This window comes from Penaeus monodon, chromosome 35, assembly GCF_015228065.2.
Source record: "Penaeus monodon isolate SGIC_2016 chromosome 35, NSTDA_Pmon_1, whole genome shotgun sequence".
Taxonomy (NCBI): Eukaryota; Metazoa; Arthropoda; class Malacostraca; order Decapoda; family Penaeidae; genus Penaeus; species Penaeus monodon.
In genome coordinates this window covers 24,584,307-24,608,704 of record NC_051420.1, presented here as the reverse complement: position 1 = coordinate 24,608,704, position 24,398 = coordinate 24,584,307, and the positions used below count along the sequence as shown (strand labels likewise).

At 43.3% G+C, this 24,398-nt stretch overlaps 1 protein-coding gene across 1 annotated transcript; it reads left to right on the top strand.

Annotated features, from left to right (window-relative positions):
* Positions 1–1,225: 1,225 nt before the first annotated feature.
* Positions 1,226–3,264, top strand: LOC119595135 (ER membrane protein complex subunit 1-like; the record flags this gene model as incomplete). The annotated part of the gene is given in 1 exon segment (XM_037944304.1): positions 1,226–3,264. A coding segment is annotated over 1 exon segment (163 nt), but the record flags the coding sequence as incomplete, so codon positions are not given.
* Positions 3,265–24,398: the final 21,134 nt, after the last annotated feature.

Below are 24,398 nucleotides of genomic sequence, written 5' to 3'. Positions count from 1 at the left end.
TCTATATCTCTCATCTACTATATCTATATATATATATATCGTATCTATCTATCTCAATATCTATTCTAAAGATATCATATAATATCGTCAATAAACATCTGTTATCTATATATCTATATATATAAATAAATTATCTCCTCTATACTCTATCTAAATAACTCTATACATATCTATATATATAAATAAATATATAATTTATATATATCTACATATATATACATATATAATACCTATATATACATATATATAAGCATATATATAATACATAATCTATACATATATATACATATATAATACATTATATACATATATATAATATATATATATATATATATATAAAATATATATATATTATATAATATATATGTACATATTATTAAGGCCGCGGTGGTCGAATGGTTAGATTGTCGGACTCAAGACTGTCACGACGGCAATCTGAGTTCGAGGGTTCGAGTCACCAGGCCGGTGAACAATTTACTGACCTTGGGCAAGGAACTTCACCTCGATTGCCTACCTAGCCTCTGGGTGGCCAAGCCCGCCCAAGTAGTGATGTCCCAAGCCTGGATAAAATAGAGAGAATGATTACCTAAAAGGTAAACACCGCATCTCCGTGAAAGGAACTGGGGACCCTACCACGTATTCACTCCAAGATCATCATAACATGAAAACTACAATTAAGTATCATGCTGTGACCACCGCGGCTCAGACATGAACCTCCCGTTAAAATAAGAATATATATATATATGTCTATATATATATGTATATTATATATATTATGTGTAATATTATATTTTGTATTATATATTTGTATATTATATGTATCTATAGTAATGTATAAATATATATTATGTATATATATTATATGTATATATATATATAATGTTATATATATATATAATGTTATATATATAGTATATATATATATGTATTTATATATATATTATAAAATATATATTAATAATATAAGTTATATATATATGTATATATATGTATATATATATATGCATATATATTCAAATATGTTAATATATATATGTATATATATATGTATATTATTTTAAATATATTATATATAATATATTATAATTTATATATTTATTGATATATATATATAATTATATTATATTATATATATATAATATAATATTTATATATATATATATGTTTTTATATATATTTGTTAGAATATGTCATTTAATCATGTATTTTATGATATTAATCCCACAGATCTGTTTTACACAAGAGTTTTCCCAAGCAAGATGTTTGATGTTCTGAAGGATGACTTTGACCACTACCTCATCTTAGGGGCACTTTTGGCTCTCTCAGCAGCGGCTCTCATCACTCGGAAGTTGGCACAGCGTAAGGCCCTCAAGCAGGCCTGGAAGTAATGTGAAAGCCAAAGCACCTGACGCTAGCATTCATTTTTGCACATAGGATGTAACCATTATTCATCAAGCTAGTCTCCTCCAGTCTTGTCATCTAACAAGTTCCATTCTTATTGATGTTTAAATTCAGAATATTATTATTTTTTGCATTGTTCTATCTTTCTCCCCCATATCCATGATCATGATTTATGCAATATTCTCATATTTATATCATTGTGATCATATGGCAAGAAGAACATAAGGTTTTTCCGTATGTTGTGTATATAAAGTCTGCTGCTTTTTATAAGGAGAGATGTGTATATTTGTTGTAGATGACATTTTAACATATTGGACACATTACTCTGAAAGAGGCTTGTGTATATAGTCATTGACACGAATCTACAGATTTACCTAATATGGTAAAACAAGAAGAAAATGTTCATGTGCAAAGTTTTGTGGAGTGTAAGAACTAGAAAATCAAAAAGAGAGACTGTAATTATATGCAAGTGATTTCTGTAAAATGAAATTTGTGAGGTTAATTTTACATATTACAAGTAGTATGACTCTTTGTGAGATGTATGTTATTGTTCTTGTTGAATTTCAGTGCAGATGCAAAGAAAAGGGGAGATATTAAGAAAAGGGGACAAATAAAGATGAATTACATCATATCTGTACAAGGAAATGCAGAAGGCTAAATACTGAAAGGTAATGAATGAGATACAAATTAATAGTAATTGAATCATTCATATGCCCAGATTTGTATTCCACCTTCAGTTTTAGTATTTGCAGAGTATCATTCTTTAATATCACTGTTGTTTATATTTTTTTAAACCTCTTGTATTCTGTTATATTAGAGTAATGTAGATGTTAATACCATATTGTTTTATTTTCTCTGGTAATAAAACTTTGTAGTTTGTATCCTATTTTCCTGCATTTTTTTCTTTTTACCGTAAACTGCTTCCCTTTCGTTAAGGTAATGAATGGTTTACCCCTATTGCAGAACCACTCTGCACTACTTGTCTCGTATTTAGATTTCGTTTTGCTGTATTTGAGAGTGGCAACCCTTATGTAGTTTCAGAATGTTTTCACTTCATCCTGAAGAAAAGGTACAAGCAAGGTAAATGGGTTCTCGAGAGAAAATTTCTTCAAATGCATTGCCCTCATATAAAAGTGCCTGAATGCTCTCAAGTCCGAGAATAAGATGAATGTATTTGGTTTAAGTCATCTTGTATGATGTTTATCATTTGTATATACACTGATAAGAATGTGCTTATCCTAATTATCCAGAACTGATGGTGAAGATATTTAGGTGTCTATAACAGCCATGTATGTTCCTGTAGGATATTTTTTAAAGGTATGTGTATTTGGTCTCATAACCCATTCACTGATGCCAGTGGTTGAGGACAGAAATTCCACCTTTTGGTTTTTGAATATCACAATTTCTGGTGTGGTTCCATTCTCTGTAGTGCTGTCTGAGTTATTTGCATTGTTTCTTATATGGAGTTACCATGAGAAATCAGGATTATTTTTCTATTCATTTTCAGTGTTTTACAGTTTGATATGAATATTTGCCTCCTTTTGTATCATTTTAAAATGTGTCATTTGCCATTTGATACAAATCTGTAGACTTGGATATCATTTTTGTTTTGTTGTGTTAATTTCTTTGTTAATATTTATTGTCTCCTCTTTTTTATATATCATTGCATTCAGTTTTGTTGTGCAGACACTTTTGATAAGTAGGCTAGAGATATATATTATGTTTGAAATACCTATAGCAGTGTATATGGATTCTGAGCATAAGCAAGGTAATAGAAGAGGGTTTATAAAGCGATGATACCAGGTATATGCTATGGGACTCCTGGTTGCCTGTCTTATACAGAAATATATCTGAATGTCATTATGAGGTGTTTTATTCAAGCATAAAATTTTTCAAAGAATTGGTCACAAAAGCTTCCTTGAGATTAAATGTCTTTTCAGTAAGCATTCTCAGTCTCTCTCCATCTCTCCTTCCCTCTTTGCCTCCTCTTGCTATTCTTAGTTTATTTTCCAGCATATTCTCTCTCTCTCTCTTCTCTCTCTCTCTCTCTCTCTCTCTCTCTCTCTCTCTCTCTCTCTCTCTCTCTCTCTCTCTCTCTTTCTTTCTTCTCTTTCTTTGTATAATATACGCATTGCAAACATTCAGAATAATGAAATGCACCAAATTTTAAAATGAATTTCAGTGTATTTTATTTAATTGTAATTTGTCTCATTAATAAAATGAAACCATAATTGTCTATCTAGTGTTTATATGTTTGATTTTGTATATTGTTTTTTTCTTTTCTTATGTTCTGTAATATCTCCAACACACACACACCACACACCACACAACACACCACACACCACACACACACACACACCACACACAACACACACACACACACACCACACCACACACACCACAACACACACACCACACCACACACACCACCACACATACACACCACACACACTCCACACACACACACACCACACACCACACCCCACACCACACACCACACACCACACCACACACACACCACACACACACACACACACACACACACACACACACACACACACACACACACACACACACACACACACACACACACACACACACACGATATGTGATGGTAATGATGATAATGATGATAATTACAATGATAGTCATCATCACCTAAATTGTTATTAAAGATGAAGAAGCTGTAGATTGTCAGGAAATTATGATGATAATGATAATACCAACAGTGACTCCACCAATCCCATGCCTGTTGTCACTATTGGGAGGGCTTAGGAAATGGAGGCTTGGACCCAATGCCTTGTGATGAACCCCTGGTTTGGGAATCAGCCCTTGACTTGACTAATTTTGCATGGTCTTTTCCCCTTCCCCTTTTTGTTTCCTTCTCTTCTCCAACTCATTCTGTTATCCAACTCCTAAGGTGTGAGAACCGTGTTGAAAGAATGAAAAGCTAACTTTGTGCCAGTCATGAATGGCTTGGGGGAGCCATAGACACCGTATTCCCATTTAGTTGTCCAGCCCTTACCCCCCAAGAGGACCCTGGGGTGGATTTTTCTCTCCCTTACTCTAGGCTTACTGTAGCCAGTAATAAAGACCATTATTAGCAGTATTTAGGCTTGCCCAACCAAAGGGTATCAATTTTTGTGATCTCCTCCACAGCTCTCTACTCTGACAACACTCTCCTCTTCAAGCAATGTCCCCAAAAACAAGTAGGCAATGTTTTCTTCTGTAGCTGGCCTGATTGTTCATGCCTTGGCACAGTTACATCCCAAACCCAAGCTAAAACATTATCAACCCTGACAGACTTCACTGGCAAACCCCTTCCTATCCAGCCTCATCCCTGCCTAAATACATGTACCGAAAATGTCACCATCTCCCCACCAAACTGCCTTGTGTACAACAAGAATTGGTCAGATTCTGGAGACTTATTCACCTGTCTCATGGACTATGATGTATCAGTACAGTGCTACACCATACCCCTATAGGCCATTAACGGAGAGTCCCTGCCTGTCCAACGATATCAAACTCCCTGTCAGTGCCAGAATTGTTGGTGTCCAGGGCACCCTAACAAATACTGCTGCTCCACAGCCTGATGTCCATTATGTGCCCAACCTGGGCATAATTGATCAAAGGCTCTGCACAGTAATGCATGTGTGCCAGTTGTGGTGGCTCCTATAACATATTTTATAGGTATTTTATGCCTACAAATTTGAGTCTGAAGTGCCAATTCTTAGTTTAAGACTTGGCCTCACTCTATGTAGGACAGACAGGAAGAATGTTGATGAGGTTTTTCTCTTCCTCCCTACTCCAATGATGTTGTTCTCTCTGCCCTTCCCCCTTCCTCCCAAGATGTTTCTACATCTCCCCTCTACCTAATCCTCCAACATCTTACATTCCCACTTCTACCTCTCCCGGTCAAATTCTTTTGCCATTCTAAATCCTCTTCCACTGCTCTGACACTTACCCCTATTCCTCCTCACTTTACCCATAGCAGGGAGTCTAAACATTCCACCCATTCTCCTACCACATCCTAACCTCCACCTACCTCTTCCTCTACTCCTCTTGTCTTCTGATGTGTCCTATAATTCTCCTCTTTCTTCCTCTGAGCTTCACACAGCTTTACAATCGTGCCTGCAACACTCACAAAGGTCCTATTCATTACCATATTCTCCCACACCTTCCATCTTCCTTTCTATCCTTCCTGATAACCTGACAGAAAAAATTCTCTGCACTGGCATAATGCACTTATTCTCCCCTTTTTTGAACCCATTAATTCAGGTACCCTCCCTTAATATTTCCACCCCATTGCTCTAACTAGTTGCCAGAAGTACAGCTGATCCCCTTACTCATTTTGAGACATTTATTACATCCTCATTTGCACGCCAACAATTGTCCTCTCTGTGTGACGCCCGAAATAGGACACATTTCCGGGTGTCTCATATGCGTGACGCTGTTCTTCCGGCCCGTCTGCCGGGTGTGTCACCCGTGAGATGTAATGTAATGGACCTCGGGGACATCTGTTATGTGTACATGGATAGTTTCAACATAATTTCGACTACTGTTATTTTTTTTACACGTAACAACTAGTTACGTCATGAGGTCATGTAAAGATGTTATAGTAGATGGATGAGTGCGCATCTACTATCTTGTGCTGGTGTCTTATCTCTTTGGGGAGTGTTGTGGGTGCGAGTGCCCACAGGTATGGCCGGGTGCTGAAGCTGAAGTCGGAGATCAACAGGGGAGCCGGCAGGCTTCCCGGTCGACTAAGGACTGGGCAGTCCTTGTGTTGCTGCTGCTGTTGTCTTGTTCTGCTGGAGGATCGGGGAATGCTAACCTCGGTTCGCTTGCTTGAGATATTTTCGAAGTTCTAGCTTCGCCCGGGCCTTCCACATATGGCCCGGCCTGTGTCAGCTTTTTATGTCGTCTCATTTTGTTTTCTGACACTCGGTGCTTATCGTGGTGGTAGGATTGCGCTCCTGCCGCCATGGTGTAAGCATACCGCATAATCTCTTTGCCAGCACGACGGCTGTTGTCGGCGGACCCCGTCTCAGGAAGTGTGTGTGCTCACAATTCTCTAAGTAATGTACGAGTGTGGCGTTCGGCTCGCCGCAATGCATGCAACACCTCTCTTCAGTTTATTTTCTCTATGATTTAACATGCACAGTGGAAACCTAGGCGCATACTGTGAAGAATAACTTCGGTACCTCTGTTGATTATTTTAGAGTGCTAGTGGTTCATAGCCTGTGGCTGGCCGAGGGGGAGGATCTCGTTTCCTCTCTGTGAAGCTGCAGGAGAAAGATATGAGCGGCCGCAGTACACTTCTCCTTCAGTAATTTTCTGCTAGGTTGTATGATCATGGGATTTAGAGGCATACCCCTGCCAATGTCGGCTAGTCTGTCAGCAGGCTCATTCCCTTTGATGCCAATGTGGCTTGGGAGCCAGTTTAAGATTATTCTTCTACCCTGAGCAAGAATCCTCTGTGCTATTGTGAGGATGGTAGTCAGAAGGTAGATGTTGTCTTTGGGTGAGCGCTGCTGAAGACAGTCGATGGCTGCCCTGGAGTCTGTATATATGACCATGTGTCCTTCCCTCAGGGACGCGTGGGCTAGGGCTCCCATGATTGCAACTGCCTCTGCCTGTAGTGAGGAGGCGTTGTCTGTTACTCTCATGGATTTTGTGGCATCCCTTGCTGCAAAGCTGGCGCCTGCAGTGTGGCTCAAGGGATCGACTAATCCATCAGTGAATTATGTTCTACTACCCGGAGGAGTGATGGCTGCAAAGACCCTCTGGCCTTTAGACTAGGCGTGGGTTATTGGCTCTTTTTCATTGACAGGCTCATGATATAAAACTCTATCGAGATTTGTGCCCACGGCAGGGCTTCGACAAAGTTAGGGTGGGGGAAGTCCATACCCTTAGCAAGAAGCTGTTCTTTGACCTGATAGCGTATTAACACCATGGCTGTATGAGACAGCCAGGAGTTGTTTGCAAAGAGCTCGTTGTCTTGTTCTAGGCGTCTGACTATTTTTTGTCATAGGCTTGTGTTCCTGGGAGCCTGGATGACCTTTGGCAGGAATTGTGCTGCCATTAGATCGATTCGTAAGTATAGGGGGAGAAGGTTTGCCTCCATGAGAGGGTTGAGGACCTTCGTCCACCTTGAGGCACCCAGAATGATCCTGGCAACTTCATTTTGGACTGTCTCCAATTTGTCTTTGTGTTTTCTCTTTGTGCCAATCAGAGCAACTGAGGCATAGTCCACAATGGGCCGGACGGCATGTACATAGAATGATCTTAGTACTTTGTGTCTGGCTCCTATGGGTCTCCCGGCCATTGCTCTCATGACACAAGTCTTGTTTTGGTTCGGTCAACTAGCTATTGGACATCCTGGAAGGAGAAGGTCCAGTCTATCCTTACCCCAAGGTAGAGGTAGTCCTGAACCCATTCCAAGTCCATTCCCCGAATTTTCAGACTGGTGCCTTGGACTCTCTGTCTCAGAGCCATGGCTTTGGATTTGGCTGCAGAGATCTTTAGTCCTGTCCTGCAACACTCCTTGGATACCAGGTCCAGACAATGCTGGGCTTTATTTAGGCAGTATGGTCCAGTGGAGATAATAGGAAGATCGTCTGCATAGGTGATGATATTGCACCCCACTGGGAGATTTATGTTGAGGATGCAGGACATTAATGTGTTAAATAGGGCTGGACTGAGAACCTCACCCTGTGGCGTTCCATTTTCTAGTGGCATGTGCTGTGATAAGTGACCTTGGTATTTGACTCTGGCTGTCCTGTTCCTGAAGTAGTCACCTATCCAAGCCAAGAGCTGATTCCTTTTTGAATCAGGCTCTCCTGAATGGCAAGAGGACTTGCTAATTCAAAAGCCTTCTCCAGGTCAAGGAATACTACCACAGATGTGTCCGTGCTTATTGTGCTCAAGAGCGTGGCTATGCTGTGCGCTGTGCTCATGCCCCTGGTGAACCCATGGAGGTGTTCATGTGGGGGTCCCATTTTCCATTGGAGCCGGTTTAGTACCATCCTCTCGGCCGTCTTGGCCAGACAGCTGAGGCTCCTTTGGTTTGGGGATGGGAACTATGGTAGCCCTCTTCCAACTCTGGGGTAGAGTGGATGTTTCCCAGGACTTGTTGATGAGTTGCAGGAATGCAAGCTCACCTGCTAGTCCTAGGTGGGAAATGATGGGGTACGAGATCCCATCAGAGCCCGGGGCTGTGTTAGAACTGGTTTTATAGGCATTTCTAAGTTCTCTCAGAGAAAAGATAACATGTGAGTTATCGGGTTCGGCTGCCCTTTCTCTGATATGAGCAAGTCTGTCTGGTTGTAGGCGTTCTTGTCCTGCCCTCAGTAAGGCTGGCAGGCTGTTGCTACTTATTCTCGAAGAGAACTCGTGCGCCAGTCTGTTCACCTCATTGGACTGAGGGTCATGGTGTGTGCACCTCGGGGCTGAGTGGCTGGTAGCTTGCCTGACCCGTTGCCATAGCTCTGAGAGGATGGTTTGGTGGTCAAAGGATTCACACCATTCCACCCACTTTTCCTGCCTGACTCTGTTGGCAGTTTCCTTGGCATCCCTGACAGCCTCCCTTAGGAGGGCTAGGTTATGAGGGGTTCTTTGCCTTCGGAATTGTTTTCGGCACATGTTTACTCTATGGTTGACCTCCTTAATCTCGTCGTTAATGTACCAGGTGTCTTTGTGACTCCTAGACCCAGGCCGAGTTTTAGGTATGGTCAATGAGGCTGCTTGATTAATGGCATAAAAGTCTGGCTTCAAGCACTTCCACATTTTCACTTTGTGGGGGTTCATTGCATCTCAAACAGTGGGCCAAGGCGTTCTGAAACGCCTGCCAGTTGGCCTTGTCTGTTTTCCATCCTGGATTCGGTCGTGGCATTTCGGCTGGGCCAGCGTCCATGAGGGTAGTTATAGTGTCGTAATGGTTACTTGTGACGGTCTCATCGACACACCAGCTAATCCTCTCCACCAGAGTCGCAGTGGCCAAGGTGAGGTCTAGAATCCCTTCTCTGACATGCGTTGGCTCTTGGGTATTGAGGAGAGCGATCTCAGGGAATGTCTCAAGCACTTTGGCTATGTGATAGCCAGCAGCATCCAGTGCCCAGCAGGGAGCCAGGATGGGGTGGTGTGCACTGAAGTCTCCCCCTATGATCACTCGGTCATGTGCTGCAGAAGCACAGATCTGGCTGATGTTTAAGCTCCTACAGCTTGGCTGGCTGTACACATTGTACAGTTTGAGGGGCCCCCTGGCCAGGTGAATCTCGACGGCAAGAGATTCAACATTGTCTCCACAGTGCGGTGCATCGGCTATTGCAGAGCAGGGGATTGTTGCTCTGACAAGGGTGATCAGGCCTTTCTTGCCATCAATGTGTGGCAGCATGAAGACATGATACCCTGAGAAGCGAACAGGTCCCGCTGTAATGTCTCCTGGAGCATGACAATGTCAATGCTCCTTGATTGCACTATTGCGTGGAGGATGGCATTCCTTGCGGAGAAGCCATTGATGTTCCACTGTAGCTTAGATGTGTGTTATGATATTACTTGGTGATAGTTACATCAGAGACATCGTCGTATTCGGATTGACTGGTGTCGGAGTCTGACAACTCAGAAGCGAAGTCCTCGCTGCTTGAGTGTTCTTCGTCTGTTGTCAGTTTATCCCTGGGTCCACTGGGGGTTGGAGAGCCTTTGGTAGCTCTTACTTTGGTTGGTTGGGCTTTTCTCTCAGGCTTTTTCTGTGTGTTTTTCTTGCCTGGGCAAGGTCAGCATGATCTGGCTTTGGCTGCACAGATTCAGCCTGGTTTGGCTATGCCTGTGAGGGCATGGTCTGGGTTGGAGTGGGGAGGGGAGTCTCGTCCTGGGGTGAGGGTGAAGCTTCCTTCCCTACAGGACTGCAACAGTCTGGGTCATTGCCGTCATGGCGACCGTGACTACCTTCTCGGCCTCTTCACTCGACCTCCCCAGGGCTGTTGCTACTGCTGTGACTACAGCAGTCAACAGGAGAATCGTATCTTCCTCATCAAAGAGGAGATCTTCATCTCTTGGGGAGGGTTTTGTAGTGCTCTTTGAACCTTTATTCCTGTGGTACTTCTGCACTTTTTTCATTGTCGGAGACTCCTTTTTGTTGGAGATATCCGGTGTCGGCTGGGGGGCAGCTTCCTTCCTCTTAGGAGGTCGGGAGAGCCTTTCACTTTTGTTCTTTCTCCAGACATAGGTGCCTGGGAAGGAAGGAAGAAAGTCTGGTCGATTTTTGGCAACCTCTTGTCGTCTGAGGGCCACCTCTCTCCTGACAGAGCAGGACTCCAGGCACAGTTGGCACAGTTGGGACATTTGGCTGTTGTGTCCCTCTTTTCTTCTTTGTATGCCATGAAGTACACCTCAATGTTGTGTGCCTTTAGGCTTGGCTGTACAGCTAGCCTGGGGCACCTTTCATGTTCACCAGGACTTGCCTGGTTGGAGTCTTCCCTTTCGACATTCGTGAAGCCTCCACGACCTGTGAGTGTGATGTGATCACCACATCATATGAGACTGAGAAGCCAAGTAGCACCATCCTGCAGGAAACTCAGGGTAGCTTGACCTTTGGCATGATGATCATGCCCTGATCTCTGGCAACCCGGATCGACAGCCGGATTTTACGTTGCATCTCCAATGCCCTGACCAGTTGGATGGCATTGTCGAAGTCTTTGGGTTTAGCTGGCACTTTGAATTGGGGGAAATGCCAAGGGGGTCCAGACTCCCTCAGAGTCCGTCTTCTGCCTAGGACGTTTCGGCCCGCCCTTTCGGCTTTGGGGCTTGCTTGTGGGGGCACCAGCTGATTCGACTGGTTCAGCTTGTGCTCCTCTCAGTCAGGGAGGTCGTATGAGGGGAACTCAAAGACCACCTCCCTGGCTTGGGTGCAGACCTGGAGAGGCCAGCACGAGAGTCCATCTGTTGCACAATCTGAGGGACAGACATATTGTTTTGGGATGGTTTTTCTGTCTTGTCCACCTTGGCAGCAGGCGTGACAGAGTCATCCTGTGCACGGGGTTTTCTTTTGCCATCAGGAGGCATGTATGGCTTTGTGGTGTATGAAAACAATTAGTATGACCAGGGCCGCCTTACGCAAATAAAGTAAATTATTTAAATCCCTGGTATAAGCCCCATGAGGTGGTAGCGTGGTCAGAGGAGCTTATTTTGGCGTGGGTTTGTTCCAGCATTACCCCCTCCGGCGCTCGATGAAAACTCAAACAAATTTTAAATTCGAGCAAAACGTGCAGTATAAAATTAAAGTAAAAGTGAAGCATAAAACCTGAACAAAGAAAAGCACTCGTAACTATTAATGATTATTATTATATAAAAGCATGATCACATCCAGCTCCTGTACGCAAGTCAAAGATACCTCAGACTCAACTTTTCTCTTTTGTAGCTCCTTTGGGCGTCGAGCCGGTTTCACTCAGAAAAAAATAAGGAGAGAAAGACACCATGTCTCTGCTGCGGTCTCTACGGATCTATTTATTTTTCGCGGTCATTGGGGGTGAGGGGTGACGGTGACGTCACTACATACAGGTTTAAAAATTGATAAAAATGAAAACCTATTGATAAATTGACAAATAATAAGTAATTTAGTTAAAATGATAAAAATATAAAACAATCACAATAATGAACACGAGTAAAATAATAGTTAAAAATAATGTTTGTAAAAGGGGTCATCCTAATCATTAAAACATTTATATGATTTATTTACAATTGAATAAAACAAGGAAACCAATGGATAATTAAAATTAGGCATGCCAACAAAGAACCGCATTTAAAAAGTTAAAAGGTAAGTTAATTCAAGTCAAACGAGAACCAAAGAAAATGTACCACAATGGGCAAACGAAAACAAACAGAAAACACGAAAATCAAGGATAAAAACTACTAATGATTAGGATAAAAAGGATGGAAAATGCTGTGCAGGGAAGGTGTGGGGACTAGCCACACTACAGCTTCAATGTGGCTGCTGTGGTATGGGCCTTGCATAGGTTGTCAACATTTGAGTCTGTCTTTTTTTATTTATTTAATATATTATTATTATTTTTTTTTTTTCCTTGTAATTGGCCAATGCTTCATCCTCTCATGCCCCCACCCACCACAGAGTCCAACAAGGGGAAGCTGAGTGTTAGAGCCAGTGTCTAACAGCTACAGGGGTGATGAGAGGATATACGCAGCCAGTAGCCATTATAGTGGTACTCACGGACCAGTGTGAGTGCCAATTGCGGCATGACTGCTTGACCCTAGCCTCCCTAAGTAGACCAGCCGATTGACCTGACTGGGCCGGGATCAGGCCGCCTGTCTTGCTGGAATAGAGGACCAAAGAGGCGTGTTGCTAGCCGCAGGGCGTACTCATTCACGGCATCGCTAACCTCCACCACTCCCGTCTCCACAGCGCACAAGGCTGCCACGCACAGCAAATGCGTGGGTAGGTGCAAACCCCTGGGGAGAGACCAGAGGGAATGCCCTTCCACCTACAGGACATCATTGTTTGGAACCCTTTTGCTCATCCCTCTGAAACAGCCACCGAAGGTTGCTTCACCTCAGTGGGGGATGGAAGCTCTTGCACGGTTCCTCTTATCCCTCTGAAACAACCACCCAAAGGTTATTTCACCTCAGTGAGGGAGGAGAGGTCCTGTAGCTTTTCAAAGTGAATCCCGTTTTTCCTCTGAAACAGCCACCCAAAGGCTGTTTCACCTCAGTAAGGAAAGGGAGCTCTTACACTTTTTCCAGGCGATTCCTTTCGTCCCTCTGAAACTACCACCCAAAGGTTGTTTCACCTCAGTGAGGGAGGAGAGGACCTGTACCTTTTCAAAGTGAATCTCTTTTTCCTCTGAAACGAAGAGCAGCAGGAGCTACTGCATGGAGTGCAACGTGGGACTCTGCACCTACGACTGCTTCGAGGAGTGGCACGCCACTTTATGAGTGTCGTGTATGATTAATAAATAATATCTTTTTATAAAATCTCTGATTTCCCCACACAATGTGTGGTCAAATATTTTACTGAGAGTAACGCACATGGCATTATAAAAGAGTTTGAACTCTATACTAAAACTTCCATCCATTACAACAAGTGATGAGAATGCATTTTAGTTTTAAGAGCACGAAAAACATTGTGTTCGTTTCTCAAAAGCATAAACTTCAATATAATTCCAAGGCTATAAAATAGGGCAGGAGAAGCTACTGCGCCAACGTCAGTTTATGCATCCATGGGTGTTTTCAGGAGTGGCACGCCACTTTATGAGGAGTGGCGTGTAACTAAAAAAAAAAAAAAAATGTTACTGAGAGTAACGCACATGGCATTATAAGAGAGTTTGGACTCGCTTCCATCCATTACAAGAAGTGATGAGACTGCATTTTAGCTTAATGAACACGCAAAACATTGTGTTTGTTTCTCAAAAGTATAAACAATATAATTTCAAGGCTGTAAAACTGGAGCTTACGCTCTGATTTGATCGCCCGCGGTGAGTTGGGCGGGAGGGGGGGGGGGGTTCACGGCCACGGGCAATCGCTGTTATATTTGTCACCCGGCAAGTAGGGTGTATGGCACTACGAAGCACCCGTCGCAAATGGGTTAAAAAATCTTTCTCCATCCTTTTCTCTCGCTCACTCTTATATTGTGCTCCGACAAAAAAGTACTTTCTGGATCTCTCGTCTTGGATGTGAAAACCGATGCGGAGGCAGTCGATCGTGGTTGTGGTTACGTTGCTTAGCAGCCACCTTCCACGTTTTTTGGATGCACCCAAGGCCTCCACCTTCATCCCTCGAGGTAATTATAGAATGCACTGCTGACCCGCTTGTGGTAGGAGCAGACGCCGTCTGCAGCCAGGAATGGGGTATTGGTCTTCCTGCTAGTGTTGGACCCTCGGACAGCTGCTACATTGACGTCGGTACAAGTTGGCAGGAGAGCGGGAGCTTTTGGTTGAGGGCGGGCTTGCCGATGTGCTTCTATCAGTGCGCTTGCTCTGGTGAGGAGTACTTCAATGGCCGTCTCGCTGGAGTCGTGGAGATTCTCCCTGGTGTTTCGGGAGAGAGAGCGGAGCCAAATCTCTCTAAGATCCACTTCATGGAACTTGCCTTGTGTATCCTTTGGTGGGGAAGCAGCATAGGCTGGTGATTTCTTGTCAGACTTGATTTAGAGTACGGTCTCCAAGTGGTGTGTTGGGGATTTGTCATGCCCTCTCAGACAGAGAAAGCGAAAACTCCCACAACAGCTGCTTCAGCCTGTTGTATTCATTGTCGTCCGGCTGGCTGTCTAACCGGATGGGTAACCAGTGGAAAACTTCCTCGGGCAAGACGACCACAATGTGGTCTGCTTTGGTGGTCGCCTTTACTATGTTCCTAAGCCTGAACTGGATTTCGACTCGCCGAAACCATGTGAAGGCTTCATTTGGCAAAAAGGGCGGGAAGTGGATGGAGGCGGCATTCACTTCAGTGAAAAATGTAACTATGTCGGTGTTCATGTCATCACCAATATTGGCGAGGCCTAGGGCGGAGTATTGAAGAGTCTAGGCCTTGAGTGGATAGGATAATCAAATTCAGAGGTGCAGAGTAGTCTGTCTATTTTTCGGTTGGCATGTGGTGTAATTACAATGTGCCGCGGCGGACGAGTCGGTGCAGAGGCAAATATGCCGAGCGAGGCTGCGCTGGTGCCCAGTGAGGTGATTCTGGCGTCCGCCACAATGCCTCCCCCTTATCGAGGAAGAAAGAACTACAGATCAAGAATCCTGTGAGGGCGAGAATGGCGTCCGGATCTCATAGCGTCATCATGGTCCGAGGTCTGAGGTGCTGAGTGAGGTGATTGTGGCGTCCGCCACAGTATTACCGTTACTTTTCTCCTTATCATGCTCATGGTTATTATATGTATTATCATCATTTTCAGCACCACCATCATTATGATTATAATAGTTAACATTATCATCTGTATTATTATTAGCAGTAGTAACATCATCATTCTGATTACCGTTACCATTATGATTATTGTTTCTTTGGTAAATATAAAATATAAAATGAAACAGGTAAACACTGACTACTTTTCTGAGGAATCGTAGGGGTTGATTGGAGTTCCGTTGCCGGCAACAAGCCTCTGCAGGTCGTTGTTGGACTGCGTTGCTGGGAATATGGAGAGGAAGGCTCTCGATGAGATGTGATGGTCAGGAGCAGTCATGGAACGCGAAGACTAGTAGCTGCATTAATGTCGGGGAGATCAGCATTCTAGACTTCGCTCCTCCTTAGTTCCGCTGTAACTCAAAGTGACGAAAAACCCTGAGTTTGGCTTGTGTCGTCGTTAAGATAAAGCAAAATGATTGTTTTTTTTCAGAATCAATTAAATTAGTTTAAAAAAGAATTGTGTCACCTAAAGAAGCTAAACAAATTTTGCAAAGAAAACAGTTTTCTAAATTACAACTCTTTTCTTTGTATCAAGTTCTGGATTATTTCAGAAATGTTGTATCTAAGTTGCAAAATAAATATACCAGTTGCCCAATTAAGTTTTAAAAACTGATATGTTAACTAAACCCTACTTCATTCCCGTATCACAATATTCTTTACTTTTCACATTTTATATACATGGTAGGTGTGTGTATAGTACAATAAAATCTCTCCATACTTTCTTCTCTGCCAACGTAGCCGCCTGATGATGTGCACTTACAAGCAGGAATGGATTGTGTGCCGGGAAAAAAATGTTGGTGTGGAAAGAATAAGAACAATGTGGTTTTGTAAGGGGGGGATACCATTTCCCCCTAAACACTACCGTATAAGTCAGAAGAAAAAGCGAGTGTCAAGGGCTAAAAATTAACATGGATAAAACAATAATATTAAAAGTTTGAAAAAAGTAACACCTTCAACATAATATATGGAACTAGAGAGGCTACTGAACCAAAACAAAATTTTATTACCTTGGGTGTAACATTAACGAGGATGGAAGTGTGATCTGAAAAAAGAAAGATTCTTGCAGTCATCCTCATCACTATCATTATCAACATTATTATTATTATCAACATTATTATTATCAACATTGTTATTTGTCATCGTCATTATCATCATCATCACTATCATCATTGTCAACATCATTATTACTGTTATTATTGTTCCATTAATATTATTATTACCATTATGATTATTATTGTTATTATTATTTTTATTAGTTTATTATTATCATCATTATTACTATTCTTAGTATTATCATCATTATCGTTACTGTTATCGTTACTATTAGCATCATTACTACTACTATTACTAGATTTATCACCGTCATATATATGTATGTATGTATGTATATATATATATATATATATATATATATATATATATATATATATATATATATATATATATATATATATATATATATATTATATGGGTTCAGAACCCTATTACAATGGCTTAGCAGGGGTAGTGATATTGGTATAATGGCTGACTCTTTATTGCTAAGAAGAGTACAACACTAAGGAAACACACGAGACAATGGCTAGGTGTAAAGCGGTGAGCGCGGGTTCACGTGTCAGGCCGACCCGCCTGAGGCGAAGGCTAGGCCGACCTTACCACATCGGGTGCTGGGCACGAACTGACTAAGCTAGGTCATCCTCGGTATAAGTAGTGAGCGTCCCAGCTGCCGGAAGTGTCTGAAGCAACTGGAGGAAGGATGGGGGGAGTGAGGTGAGGTCACCGGTTCAGTCTGTTAATGACCTCCATATACCCTTCATATTGCTCGGCCACTTGCGCCTTAGATCTGCCTCAAGGGTGACCTAACTTTGGCTGGACATCTTGTTCTTGCGTGCGTTGACCTGGTGCATTTTTGTGGCTGCTCGTCCCTGTCGTCCTCTTTTTCCTGGTCCTCGGTGTAATCTGTCCGTCCTCGACGTCGACACATCCTTGAAAGTCTCCCACAGGTCCTCCTTGACTTTGGATTTAGACTTCCTTGTAGTCCTTGTCCAGGCCTAACTCGGTGGCGTCCTCGTCCACATGTCCTCACAGATCTCGTCCAGGTCCTTCTCGGCTGCATGCTCGTCCTCACGTCCTCGTAATCTTCATCTGGATCTGCAGGCTTCCGGGCAGGGGCAGCATCTCAGGGTGGCTGATACCTGCGCTGACGAGCTCCTGGAGTTGACTGGATCTGCAGTCGTCCAGGCAGGCGACGTCCATTCACAGCATCCTGGGGCTACAAATGCCTGCGCTGGCGAATTCCTGGTCTTTTGCTGAATCTACGGGTGTCTCGGCAGGCGGTGCCCGTCCACTACATCATGGGAAGGCTTAACACCTGCTCTGACGAACATCCTGGTCCGCAGACTTCTGGCGATCTTCTGGTGACGTCCTTCTAAGGTGACCGGTTCTGCAGCAAGGTCCTCCTTCGGTGCCGTGTCGGTTATTGTCGGTCTGACTGCTATATATAGTCAGGGAACCAGATCATACACGTAAGGGCCAGATAGTAAGAGAAGAGAAGAGGGTTATATATATAATTTGCAGTTTTTAATGTTCATTTTTAATTTATTTTCATCTTTTTTTTTGTTTTGTGTTTTCTTGACAAAGATAAAGAAGAAAATAGGAGAGGGAGACGTCAGTAGCGATCTGCATGGACTTGGCTTGAACTACCTTGAATTGTCTCTGATAGATATGAGAGTAGATAAGGGAAATGACAACGGCAATCCGCCAGGATTTACTTAAACCAATTGTCATCACACAGAGAAAAAATAAATGTAAAATCATGAACGAGTCACTCGTCACGACTGACAACATTGCGGGCAAAAGAGATACGTCATAGATCTTTACGACGGCACTAAGACAGCAACAAACCCTATTAATGAAAAGGTTTCAGTGTCTTTTGCTCTGCGTGGATGAGTGAGTGAGTGTGCGTGTGTGTGTGTGTGTGTGTGTGTGAGTGACAGCGAGCGTGAATGAGATTGAAAGTGGGAATGACCTCACACAGAGAATGAATCACAAACACAAAGATTAACATTCAGTATTACAAACCTGAGATAAATTAGCAATGCTAGCTATATAAAATTATTTCAACTACCACATTGAATTCAACATTTAATGATATGCGACAGAATGTAAGCATTAATGAATGGTGATGTGAAAAAAATATTTGCAAGCTTTTTAGCAAGCAAATCTTCTTGGGGTCAGAAAATCTGAACTGTCGAGGTAGCCATGTCTAGCTATGCATGTTAGACTTCATCGACGAGGGGATCACATACCAAAATGCCGTACATTGAAGCGAACTGAGCCAGGAAAATCTATAAGTAACCTGCTCTTTCCTGCGTGCCTGTGATGGGCGCTCGTGACATTCCCAGAAAAATAGTGTGAGAATGTACCATTTACTGTCACTTAGCATTTTTACCAAACAAAACCGACGGCTTAATACATTTATGGGAGAAGAAGGTAGGGAAAAGAAATAAAAGAAAAAAAACGTGGTTCTATTGACATGATATTCAGGAGCGAACGAGTGTTTTTTCTTTGGAAGTGGCGTGTTCATGTTATGAGCCCAAAGGACGCAACAGCCCCACTGCCGCCAGTTATAATGGACTGTTGGTGAACAGCAATGGTAGTCAACGTACACCCGATTCACAACAAATGTAAAGGAACATATATATATCATCAAAGGGCTAACGCCGACGGGGATGTATGCTGCCAGGCCAATCCATCTACTGACTTCTTGATCTGACACCCCAGAGACATGGACTACGCTGCCAAGATATTATAGTGGATGGTTTGGCATCTACTATTTGGACTGGTGTCTTATCTCTTTGGGGAGTGTTTATTATGGGTGTGAGTGCCCATAGGTATGGCTGGGTGCAGAAGATGAAGTGGAGATCAACAGGAGAGCCATCAGGCTCCCCAGTCGGCTAAGGACTGGGCAGTCCTTATGCTGCTGCTGTTGTCGTGTTCTGCTGGAGGATCGGGGAATGCTGATCTCGTATTCGTTGTTGTTATTATTACGTTTGATAGTCTGCAAATGATGAGGGTGAAGCATGACTAGCCCAGGTTACGCCTGGGTTGATGATACCTATCTGGCTGGATAGGGATGATTTATTTTTAGTTATTCATTTACTTTTTATTATTTTTTAAAGTTATTATTATTAACTATTTATCTGGGAAGAGGTGCACTGGTAAGTACCTGAAGGGAATCAGGTAGGCTGAGCATGTCGATAAGGCATCTGGCAGCTGTAGAAGAGAAGTGTCTTTGATCTCTTCTGTCGGGGCTGTAGTGGATCAGAGGCTCTTCTGTGATTGTGTCACACAATGTACATGGCTTGGGAACTCTTAGGTCAATCTCCCAGTTGCATCTGGAAGCAGTGTTCCTGGAAAGAGTGGTGACTAAGAATGTGGGATTGTAGTCAGTGACTATTTTGTAACAGCTTGCTATGGGGATCCAGCAACTACCCATGCACGGTGTTCTATTATTAAAACCTCATATGAGGCTTTTCTGATGTGTCTCTTTAACTGGCTGAGACTTGGTGGAATGTGACCAGTGACAGTGGAGAAGTTTAGACTATTCCTATGGCAGCATCAGTCGAGTCATTGCCAGAGATGTTGACATGACTAAGGATCCACCAGAAGTTCAGGGTCTTCTCCTGTTCCTCCAATTGTTGGATATGAAAAAAGAACATTTGTGACTAGTTTGAAGTTATGAGTGACTTGGGGTTTCTTAAGGATCTGCAAGGCTGAGAGAGAGTCAGTGAAGATATGTATGGTTGAGTGTGTAGTAAATATCACGTGTCTGAGAGCTATCTTGATATAGTTCAGTCTGTAAAGTGGACGCCCCATTTGACATGCGATGTGCAATGCTCATATCACTGGTAACAAAAGGTGCCCCCGATCTGTCGGTGGTCTGATCAAAAGAACCATCAGTGAAGATGAGGTGAATATCTACTGCTTAGAGTGCATCTATGTTTGCTTCTAACTGTGCTATTAGGGTAGGATTACACAGAGCATTCATAGTGGAAATGATATCAGTCTGTATTGATATATTCCAGTCTCTGCATGGTGGGGAGGTCGGTAGCATGGGTGAAGGCTATCTGTTCCCCTTGCTGTTAGTTTAGGTACAGTGTTGAAGAAATGGAACATATCAGTTAACTTACAGTGCCATCTGATATTATGATATAATTCTCGGTTATGGAGCATATGGTTGATTAATTTTAAGGGTGAATGCCTGATCATTTGGTCAGGGTTGAGTGTTAATAGTGCTGGTGCACTAAGGATCGAATTGCGTGTGTGTAGAAAAGTCTTTATACTTTATATAATGGAACCCATTCGAGGGGTATATTACCTATACAGAGCTGGCGACAGGCAGTTACTCTTCTTAACTGATGTGCTTTTGATTTTTCTGGTTTGACCTTAAAACCAAGCTCTCTCTGCATGTGCTTTCAAGCAAGACTAGTGAAGACTGGGCATTCATGTGACAGTTGGGGCCGGTAGCTATAAGTTGGATGTCGTCAGCATAGGCCAATAGTTGTATATCTGTTGGAAATAGAATTTCTATTAACTTCGAGATTAAAATGTTAAAGAGAAAGGGACTAAGAAGTCCTCCTTGAGGTGTCCCATTCTCAAAGTGTCAGACAATTGGCCCTGGAACCTGATTCTGGCGTGCCTTTAAGTCAGGTAGTCTTATATCCAACAAAGGAACCTCCCTCTAAGGCCTTTTTCAGCTAATAAGGAGAGAATGGCATCTTTCTTGGCAAGGTCAAAAGCTTTTTCTAAGTTTAAGAAGACAACATTGCTGTCCTTTCCATTTAAAAGTGATAGGAGTGTAATGATGTTATCACCAGTGCCCGTATCTTTCTGGTATATGAAGACATTTGGTGGGAACTGGTGGTGAGATGCTACAGTCTGTTGAGCACAGCTTTCTCCATGGTCTTCCCAACACAAGACAGTAGGGAGATCAGCCAAAATGAGATAGAGCTTTGCTTGGGGATTGGCTGGATGATAACCTGCTTCCAAGCCGGTGGCAGAAGACCATTATGTAATGATAGAATGAAGATTCTGAGAAGGGCTGTCTTACACCTTGGGCCTAAATGGCTGAGGAAGGAATATGGGATCTTATCAGCTCCAAGGGCAGTATCTTTCTTGGTGGATATTGCTTGTATGAGATCATGCTCAGTGAATGGAGAGTTGCTCTCAGCCTGAGTGTGGAGTGCATCATGTATTTGCTGCTGTCATATGAGAGAGAGTTGCTGTAGTTTCCTTGTAATATTTGCTGGTAACTGGGAAGATGCACAGTTTGCAGAAAACATGTTGCCTAGTCTGTTTGCTTCTTGAAATGGTTATGGGATGAGGGGTGCAATATATATTGAATAGAAGTAGGTGTAAGGAGATCTGAATGCCTATGCACTCGACTTGCTCTCTGCATTCTGGTGCAGTTGTGATCAGCTGGCTATGGACTGAGTTTCTGATTGTAGTGTGACGTATTCTCAGATACAAGAACGCACCCGGATTCACGTATGCAACGGGTGATGGCCATGTTGCCATTTGGTAGTCGCTTCCTTTTTTTAAATGAGCTTACTAACGCCCAGCGGTATGCCCTTGCATCTTTTATTAAACGCCCCACCTCCAGGAGAACGTGCCTTGAGTCTTTGATTAGAGAGAGCTCGCGGTCCACACCCAACCCTTTTCACGACTGAGATAGATGGCAACCCCTTCGCCGAGTGGGCGGTGAAGTCGCCACCGGCAGGCAGTTGGCGGGTAACCTCGGTCGTGAAAGGGTGTGAGTGTGAGCTGAGGGAGATTATTGTATTTTATAATTTTGGTGCTTTTTATATGTTTACTGTGTTGTAAACCCTGTTTGGATTATATTAAACTCGGCCGTGATTCTGTGCACCGTATAACAGACAATAAAGCAGTCGAAGACGGATCCTGGTGTCTCTTTACTCCTGCAGAACTTGGAGATTAATTTTGCCCGGCTTTCCCCTCATGCCCATATTCATGCCCTATAATTTGCGACTGAGGAATATTCGTCAGCTCCTGTAGCAAGGGTGAGTGGCAGAGCAGCTGCCCACAAACCACTACAGATTCGTGGTGGCAAGCGTAGGGATAGAGGGTTTGTTTACCTCCCAGCCCACGCCTCTTGTTTTTAGTTGGTTTAATAATTATTTTCATTTTTTTTTTTACTTTAAATGTGTTCATATGTCATTTTACTGTTTTAGCAGGTTTTGCTGCATGTTTTAATTTTTTTTCCCCCTATTTTTACTTGAAATGTTTTTACATGTAATTTTATTGTTTTAGCAGGTTTTACTTCCTGTTTTGGTATATTTTAAAATCTTACCTTAGATTTAATTCATTTTACTGTTTTAGCAGGTTTTGCTGGTTAATTTTACGAAAATGACAACCGGATGTGTTTTCGTGAGATGACAACGAATCTGATGATATTTTCAGTTGCATTCTCCAGCCGACAATCTTTATGTGATTTGATAAGTCCCGATAGCAGGGGAGGGCATGAAGTAGATCAGGGAAATTGTGGGGTAAAACAGGCTGAAAATAAGAAGAAAAGAGAACAGAAATGTGTAAAACAAGCACAAAAAACGCTTAAAATCGAACAATGAAACTCTACGGCCGCCGCCGCCATCTTTCAAACTCTACGGACCGGCGCGCCCATTTTCGAAAAACTCTACGGGAACCAAACCCATCGTTCGGTAAAAATCTACGGGATTTCACATAATCCAGATCCCCCGTGGTAATCGTACAGTGCGTCCTAACCATTAAACCAACCTAACCTTAATCCTGTGGGATTTATACACTACGATCTATATATTCCCTAGCCAGGGGGCTCTGCCCCCTGGACCCCCTCTGGTTGTAAAAGGCTATCATCCTTAGTACAATGGTGAACAGAGGGTAGTTATACTTGTTAACGGCTTGACTCTTTATTTCTGAGAGTTGACACCACGCAGTATAAGAACACGACATGTTTAGTTATACGGGTTATAGGGCCGTGCGGAGGTCACGGTCAGCTGCCCGGAGAGAGGGCGGAGCTGACCTTAGTGCGGTGGTAGCTTAGCACGAACTCCCGGTCAAACGAGGTCAGATATAAAATGTGACCTCCGCCCTCGCTGAGCGGGTGGTTCTTATTTGGGACATTTGATCCACGTGGAAACACCACGTGGTCCACTGGTAACAGAAATAGAATTATCCACATCCTGTAACAGAATTAGAATTATCCACATCCTATATTGCTCGGCCACCTACTCGCGCCTCGCCCTCGAGGCGCCTTCAAGGGTGACCTAACTTGGCTGGTCGTCTCGTTGTCGTGCGTTGTCCTGGTTCAACTTCGTGGCTGCTCGATCATGTTGTCCTCATCCTCCTGGTCCTTGGTGTAATCTGCTCGTCCTCGATATCCACACGTCCTCGAAAGTCTCGCACAGGTCCTCCTTGACTTCAGATTCGTCTTGACCTCCTCGTAGTCCTGGCCCAGGCCTAACTCGGCGGCGTCCTCGTCCACACGTCCTCACAGATCTCGTCCAGGTCCTTCTCGCGTCCACACGTCCTCGTAATCTTCATCCGGATCTACGGGCGTCGGGGCAGGGGCGGCATCTCGGGGCGGCTGATATCTGCGCTATGAGCTCCTGGAGTTGACCGGATCTGCAGGCGTCCGCCAGGCACAGCATTCTGGGGCGACTGATACCTGCGGCAAAGGTGCTGGTTCGCTGGATCTACGGGGAGTCTGGCAGGCAACACCTTTTCTGACGAAAATCCTGGTCCGTGGGCCTATGGCGATCTTCGATGACGTCCTTCTTACAGCATCCTAAGGGTCCTCCTTCGGTGCCGTGGTCGTCCGACTGCAATATAAGTCGGGGAGCCAGATCATACACGTAAGGGCCAGAGTAAGAGAAAAAGAAAGGCAACAGAGAAGATGGGGTGGTAGTTACCACTAGCCGGTTATTCATGACAATTTACGGTTTTTAATGTTGGTTTTTAACTTATTTTCGTCTTTTTTTTTCATTTTGTGTTTTATTTTCACAAAGTAAAGAAGAATAGAAGAGGGAGAT